The sequence below is a fragment of the Martes martes genome (genome assembly GCF_963455335.1).
Source record: "Martes martes genome assembly, chromosome: 1".
In the NCBI taxonomy this organism is placed as follows: domain Eukaryota; kingdom Metazoa; phylum Chordata; class Mammalia; order Carnivora; family Mustelidae; genus Martes; species Martes martes.
Window position 1 is genome coordinate 11,655,533 of NC_137888.1, and position 8,007 is coordinate 11,663,539.

General features: G+C 53.5%; 1 protein-coding gene across 1 annotated transcript; it reads right to left on the reverse strand.

Annotated features, from left to right (window-relative positions):
* Positions 1–6,292: 6,292 nt before the first annotated feature.
* OLIG1 (oligodendrocyte transcription factor 1) lies at positions 6,293–7,108 on the reverse strand (the record flags this gene model as incomplete). Its single annotated transcript, XM_080813420.1, has 1 exon — positions 6,293–7,108. The coding sequence occupies one exon, from the start codon at positions 7,106–7,108 to the stop codon at positions 6,293–6,295; it is 816 nt and encodes a 271-aa protein (XP_080669546.1).
* Positions 7,109–8,007: the final 899 nt, after the last annotated feature.

Genomic DNA, 8,007 nt, shown 5'->3' on the forward strand with positions numbered 1-8,007 from the left:
GTGTTCTGCATAGCATCGACCAGACCCGAGGCCAGAAAAAGAGGAGGGGTTGGGGGTACCACAACCTTTTCTGCCCAGGAGGAGGAAGGAAATGCAAGGTCTCCCTCTTCCAGACAAAGCTTTCACTGCCTGGCTTCTACAAGTTCCCTCAACCAGCCTCAGCTTCCCTAGTGTTTACCTCTTCGTGCTTCCTCGTTCTCGTCGGTAAAATGGTGTAATCAGAGCGCCCCGAAATGAAGTCACGCATGTAAACATGCTTAGGACACAGCTTGGCACCCGATAAACAGTGTTAGCTCCCGTCAATAGTGTTATCATTGTTATTCCTAGTTGTGATGCTCTAGCACCTGCCTGCCCCCCCCCCCCGGTTAAATTAGCTTCTCCTTCTCTCTCTCCCTCCTTTCTGCCCCCACCCCCAGCACAGATGAGTGCTCTAACCTGATCTTGTTATCTTGGAGTCTCCAGGTTGTACCACTTTGTCATTCTCTAAGGAGGTATCTGGATTACTTAGAAGCTGCTGGGACACGACAGACCTTTTTTCTTTTTTAAAAAGATTTTATTTATTTATTTAACAGAGAGCAAGAGAGCACAGGGGGAGCAGCAGAGGGAGAAGCAGGCTCCCTCTTGGTCCTGGGATCATGATCTGAGTCAAAGGCAGACCCTTGACCGACTGAGCCGCCCAGGCGCCCCACGGTAGCCCTTCTTGATCCCGGTGCTCCCTGTCTACAACAAGTGTTTTTCCAGGCCCCATCACCTACCTCTGACTGGGGCTCCCTGTGCAGGGCTCGGGGTGCCTGTCCTCTCTCTCCCTCCCGGGGCTTGGCGGCAGCCAGCGCTCATTCCTGCTGATCAGGCCCTTGGAAAATCACTCACATCCATGAAAAACACTTGGCAAAAAGATGCTGACATTGTTGAGAAAATCAGAGCCCATGAGCATCAGAACACCGAGCGTCTACGTGGACAGGGTGAAAGGCGTCCCAGAACGGAGAGCCCCTAGGACACTCTTTGCCCTTGACCGTCAGTTGTCTGCTCCCTGGCCTTCTGCCAGTTGCTTTCTGAAACTCTGATGACAAACATGTCACCATCGGAGGCTCTCTCAAAGGGTTTGCTGCGCCTCTGCCCCTCCCTGTCACTAATCTGGGCCTCCCTCGGGGCTAGGGGGCGAGGCTGCCGGAGAAAGTTCAGGTGGCTGAAATGCAGCTGGGCCCCTGGTGGGGGACTGGCCCTGAGTCTGCCTTTTCTCAGTGCGGCTCAGAGGGGCAGCCCGAGGGCTGGGCACAAAGGTCAGAGATTTTCCAGGAGGCAGGAAGAATGGGTTCATCTCTCGCCACAATTCCTTTTCCAGGACATTCTAGTCCCACCAAGACAAACCAAGGAAGCACCTTTGCTTCCTCTAAGCAGGTATTGTCCCTGGCAAGGCTGCCTCTGACTACCTGTGTGGCCTTGAGCATGTCTCTTGAACTTCCTGGGCCTCCGCTGCCTCATTCAGTAGGGGGCAGGGTGGACAGATAATCCCCAGGTTCTCTTGCCTCATGAGCACTCTGTAGGCTTTAAAGAGAGGATCTGGCACTGGTGGCCTTGGCCCGGGGCAGTGGCCCACCTGTGTGCTCTGTCCTCTGTGGTCATTGACGAAGGCCGAGTGAAGGAGAAACGCACTCCCTTCGCTTCCCATCCAGGTGATGTCCTCCCGGAGCACCAAGCAGCCTGTAGTGTATAAAGATGTGGACTATTGACCTAATCGTCCTGTGCTCACGGCCTGAGCTCTGGCCCTTCAGCTGGACACAAAGGGGAAAGTTCTCTGATGGAGCAGCTAATCCCCTGTGAACAGAAAGAATTTGGCTTATTTCTGATCGGGCATTTCAGCTTTTAAGCTGGGCTTAGTTCGAAAGGATAGAATGGGAGGGGCTTGAAGAAGTCATTTGAGGTATCTCCATAAATAATGAGGCTAGCCTGTGGCTAGCTCCCGGACTATCTTACTACTCCTTTTCTGCACCTTAAATATGGTAAGACAAGCTGGACCTTGCCTGAAAAAAAAGATGTTTTCCTTTCAACGAAAACCTGCTTGAAAAAAGTGAATTTGCGTTTTAGAAAAATATGACACTTTTTAAACTTTTGCTTCATGAGCCCACTTCCGTAAAGGGGGTGATCTTACTGGAGATTTGCTGAGCGTGCAGAAATGGAAGGGGTAATACAGGAGGAGGACAGTGCCTTCTGGAAGAGATGCATTCTCCTAACAGATGTGCTCTGTGCCATGGTGAGAAAAGGCATCGGTGTAACCGCTCTTACTAGACATCCCCTTGTCCTCAGCACGTTCATGAAGCATCCTTGTGTGGCGAAAATTGCTGGTTTCCTTTATACTCCTCCTTCTTTAGGCTCCAGGAGGTCTAGCTAGTGGGCTGAGGCTTTGAGTATTGGTGGTTAACTTAGATTTAGCCTCTTCTACGTACTAGGGAAGTCCACAAAGACTGAGTGGGTGACCCTGAACTAGAGGGGCGCATGAAGCACTATTGTTAATAATCGGGCCTTTGGGAAATTGCTCGGAAATTGCTTTGGGAAATTACTTTCCATGCTTGGAGCGTACCTCTTCCTTGATGGGGGCACTTACCCCATATATTTTGCAAGGTTATATTTTCAGACCTGGTGTAATCAGCTTCCCTTAGAGGAGAATATCTGTAAATAGACCATCACTACGGGCTAGGTAAATCCCACAGTGCATTTGATCTGCTCTCTGTTTACCGATTGCTCACGTGACCTCCCGCACTTCTAACAACATAATTTCTCAGGGCCGTGTGCATTTACTGCTTAGGTTCCATTCTCCCTACCACTGGTGGTCGTCCGGGTGCAGCAGTCTCTTTGGGCTGCAAGTCACGTGTTCCTTATCTTGCTTCTGAGGCCTGATGGACTTTTCTCAAGGAGCCTCCCTTATTCCTTCCCTTCTTCCCCAGTCCCTTCGAAGACCAGATTAAATTTGTCCCTTCTGCAAAAAGCTCGCTTTGGCTAAAATCAAGCGAGGCGGGCACATCAGCTAGCTCTTTTGCAAGTGACATAGCGTTGCAGATCTGAAAGATCCACAGTCTACCCCATACGTGTCTAGGCTTAAACACCGTACCTGCTCCAGGCTCCGCCCTGCCACAGGCTTATGTTGGGAGGTCTAGCTTTCATTACGGATACTGTATATAATTACCTTTTTCCTGTTTCATCCTATAGGACTCTTGGATGCTCGTTGATGCAGTTTTTCGGGATGTCATCTTATAAGGAGCGAGTCTGCTAATCTTGTGTAGTGCCATGGCCAAGAGACGCTATGTGTAGACGGGTAACCTAAATACTTTGATGAGACTCAAAACAGCCCAGCAGGTTCTGGTTAAATGCATTCGTAATCCTTAGCCGTTCTAGAAAGCATGATTTTCTCGGTTAAGTTAAAAAAAAAAAATCACACATATTATTACCTTTTCTATAAGGCACGGGTACTTACTCTGAGTTTTAAGTAGAGACCGGAGGCCGGGAGCCTATCCACCCATTCTTGCCCTGTTCTTTCCTGTGTCTTTTGGAACGACGGTGGCATACGGTGATGGAGTTGGGACTGAGGGGAGAACTGTTTATTTCTGATCTCCCAGAAATATTTTTTTTTCAGGGAGCATCTGATGAGATTTTGATTTAGCTGTTGAGGTTTTACTTTGGGTTCCTTGTTGAGATGCAAGACAAGCAAGGATGGGGATTAACTAGGCAGAAAATCCCCATTCAAATTTACTTTTTACTTTTTATTTATTTATTTATTTTTCCCCATTCAAATTTACTTATTCCAAAAGCCTGTGACTTTTCTGATGGCAGAGTCTGGGAAGAACGAGAAGCTCTTTCCTGAAATGGGTTGGTGCGTAAGAGTTTCTCTCTGTCATACCCTCTCCTGCCTCCTCCTTGAGGAAACAGACACTTAACCAACACGGTGGGGAAGGCCATTTCACCCTTCCAGCACTGGGCACCACTCCCTCCCCCACAACACTTTCCCCAGATGAATGTTCACCACTCTCAAGTGCTTACCTACCTCAGATAAACCAACATGGATACAATGAAGTCACCTCAGGTTTTCTTTCCTTTTCTGCAGATTAAAGGGAACACTTTCTCTTTTATTAACCCCCTGCCTTTAAACAGTGGTTGGATTTCATTAATAACTACGAACTGTTTAAAGATTGCATATGAGCAAGTCAACATTCCAAATTCTTTGTAACATCACCAGTCCCCCAGAGGAGCTGTCTTCGCCTCTCAGAATGATGTCCGAGGTCATAACTTCCTAGGAGAAACTTCCAACCTTGTGGGAAGAATGGGGGAAAAGCTCATAGCTAGCTGTATGACACTTTTAAAGCCTCTGTCCCCTGAATTGAAAAATCTCATCCTTTTGAGAGGGATGTTGATATACAAAATAATTTTAAATTATTTTAACGTATATTTTAACTTAACTTATAACTTAATTATTTAACAATGTATTTTAAACTCATTTTTAGAGGAGGAAATAGTCAAGAGGCCCATCTTGGCTGAGAGGGAATTCCTGAAATTGACAACCACCCACTCAGGTTGGGTCCTTAAATTTCTGCCCCAAGCCTGAACTAGACAGGCAGACACTTTACAAATCAGGAAGCCAGCTTTAAAAACTTGGAACTCTAGTCACAATTTACTACTAAACTTCATCCCGAGAATCTGACTCCACCAGCACACAAACATTTTTTTTTTTTTTTTTTTTATTTTAAGTAGGCTCTGCCCTCAGTGTGGAGCCCAGCGCCGGGCTTGAACTCTGGACCCTGACATGAAGACCTCAGCAGAGATCAAGAATCAGAGGCTGAACCCACTGAGCCACCCTGGCGCCCCACCAGGGCATTTTTATTTAAAAACAAATCAGAGGAAAGTGTTAGGTCTTTAAACGTTTTATTTTGTTGATTCTTCGCAGAGCAACGAAACAAAGTTAGAGATAAAATAAAATGCCAGTTAAACTCGGCTACTACCAACAACCAAAAACCTTAAACAGAGACTTCGAAGCAAGCTGCCGAAAGATCATAAAATTATCTCGGGTGGAATAATTTGTGAACGACTGTAACAAATCAAGACCGGTCATCTAGGCAGTTCTTCAAACGTAAAGCTGAGGGGAGACCTGCCCAGAGCGAGCCCTGGGCAAAGACCCCTCGCGCAAAGGGGCAGCGCAGAAAATGCCATCCCGCCGTTGCCACCGCAGCGGGGACCCGCCGAGCCGCTGGGGGGGGGGTGGGTTGGGGCTCAGGTCCTCCTCTGCGTCTTTTAATGAGAAAGTTAATTAGCGATCGTGCTTTCAGACAAGACTGGCGGCGACTGCGAAGTGCCGTGTTACCTATTTTAGTAAACCAAGAACACCACCTGCGTCAAAAGGGGTTGGTTTTTGTTTTTAAGCAAGCTCAAATGTTGGTTACGCTACCTTTGGGGAAGAGGAAACAAAATGGTGAATCTCAAGTTCTAAGCTGTCTTTTTAAGAAGACCCCAGGATTTAAAAGCGAATAAACTTTGCAACAAAACACCTGCTTATGCGATTCTCAAAAATTGCACTCTAACAGCCACGGTGTAAAAGCGGACCGGCTTCCTAACCCAGCACATCCAAGGACGCTGGAGTTATCTACACCTCCCGCGGCACCGCGAGGCCAACCGTCCCGCCACCGCCGAGGGTCAGTCCGTCTGCTAAGCCCCAGACCATCTGCGCGGACTAATTGGTCTTTCTCGTCTTCCTGAGGTCGGGCAGCCTCCTTTGACAGGGATTGGCCGGTGGGAACAAGGGTGTCTGTGACCTCTGGCTGGGGAGAAGGAAAAGAACCCTTTCCTGCCCGCGGAGAGCAGCCACTTGGCCCCTGATTGGGCAGGTGTCGCCTCTTGGAGCCGTGGCGCTAGGACGGTCCTACCGCCGCACCCAGAGCAAGGCAAAGCCACCGCGCCGCGCCCTAAAATCCGCACCACCCCCGCGAAGCGCGCGACTCGAGGGACCAGGAGAGACGGGAGCTGGGCAAGAGTGGGCTTGGGACCGCACATTTGCTGCCCAAAGCAGCGGGAATCCACTCAGAACCCCCAACGGCCCCCGACGCTCCGTCGAACATCCGCTCGCGTCACTTTAATTTCCCCGGGGTGGAGGCGGGGAAGGGGGCGCCCCACGGTCCCTTCCTCCGGGCCGGAAGGTTGGAAGTGCCCTCCGTGCTTGGCTAGCCGTCCCCGAGTGCAGGGCGCGCGGGCACGGAGAAAGCGGGGAGGCGGGAGGCCGGGCCTAGGTCGCGCACCCGGCCCGCGCGGGCCCTCACTTGGAAAACTGCGCCTGCACCGCGGCCAGGCCCAAGCCGGCGGGGACGAGGTGCGGGAACTTGCAGACCGCGCAGGTACAGAGGCCCGGGCCGCCCGCGCCGCCGCCCGCGCCGCCGCCGCCGGGGAGCGCGAACTGGCCGCACGGCGGCTCGTCGAGCGCCAGCGACAGGTACTTGGCGGGGCGCAGCGCGTCGGGAGGCCCCACGGCGCCGGGCGCCAGCAGCACGGAGCCGGGCGCGGCGGCCAGCAGGGGCAGGCCGGCCAGCAGCAGGCGCGGCGCCGCGGGTCCGGCGCCCTCGCCCAGCGCGCGGCGCAGCTCCTGCAGCGAGCTGCCCAGCAGCAGGATGTAGTTGCGGGCGAGCAGCAGCGTGGCGATCTTGGAGAGCTTGCGGCCGGGCGCGCCCTGGCAGTGAGCCGCCGAGTAAGGCAGGATGACCTCGCGCAGCGCGTCCATGGCCAGGTTCAGGTCCTGCATGCGCTTCCGCTCGCGGCTGTTGATCTTGCGCCGCAGCTGCTGTTGATGCTCCTCTTTGGCGTCCGCCCGGGAGCCGCCGCCCGCGTGCGCGCCGGGCCCCGCTCCCGCGCCCAGCGGCTCGGCGGGCGCCTCGGGCTTCTCGCGCGCCGCCTTGGGGAGGAGGGGGGTCGCCGTGGAGGAGGAGGACGTGGAGGAGGAGGAGGAGGAGGAGGGCGGCTGCCGGTAGCCCACCAACTCGTACAGGGAGGCCCCGAGCTGCACGTCTCCGGGCCGCTGTGGCCGCAGCATGGTCCCGGGGGCCGCGTTCACGCGCGCCTGGGAAAGCGCATAGTACATTTGGGGGGCGGTGGGGGCGGCCGAGGGCGCCCTTCAGGAACGCCCCGGGGTGGGCCCTTCGGCAGGCCGCCCCTCCCCGCGGACCTGCGCGCGGGGAGCCGATCGCAGGGCAGCAGCCTGCTTCCGACCCCTTTAAACCCGGCTTGGGAACCTGCGGGGCCGCGGGCCGCTGGGCGCAGCCAATGGGGGCGCGAGGCCGGGTCCAGGCGCGTGCTCATTGGCCGCCCCCCCTCAGGCCGGCGCGGAGGTGCGGCTGGCACGGCTCAAGAAGGTTATTGTGAGCGCCAGTGCGAGAGTCACAGGACGCCCCCCCCCCCACCGCCCCCGGGGTGGGGGGCGGGGAGGGACCGCGCCTTTTGGGGTGAGATGCGGTTGTTCCTGGAGGACTGGTTGCACTGGTGAGGCTGCCTCCTCCTCCTCTCTGCCTCTGCTTTATTGTATACGTGTGCATATTTGCAAGTGTAGTCCAATGCAAGTAACATGATATATACTATCTTAACCATTGTGATGTAGACACTTAGCCGTGTTAGGTACATTCACACTGTCGTGCAACCCACCACAGAATTCCGCATCTTGCAAAACTGGAGCTCGGTGCTCAGTGAACAGTGACTCATTACCTACCTTTGCGCAGCTCTTGGCAACCACCACTCTTCTGTCTATGCGTTTGACTACTCGATCTACCTCATTTAAGTGGAATCATAAAGCATTTGTCTTTAGGGACTGGCTTATGTCCTCCAGGTGCATCCATATTATAGCCCTTGTTAGAATTTGCTTCCTTTTAGGGGCTCCTGGGTGGCTCAGAGGGTTAAACCTCTGCCTTCAGCTCAGGTCATGATCTCAGGGTCCGGGATTGCCGCCCCCTTCGGGCTCTCTGCTCAGCAGGTAGCCTGCTCCCCCCC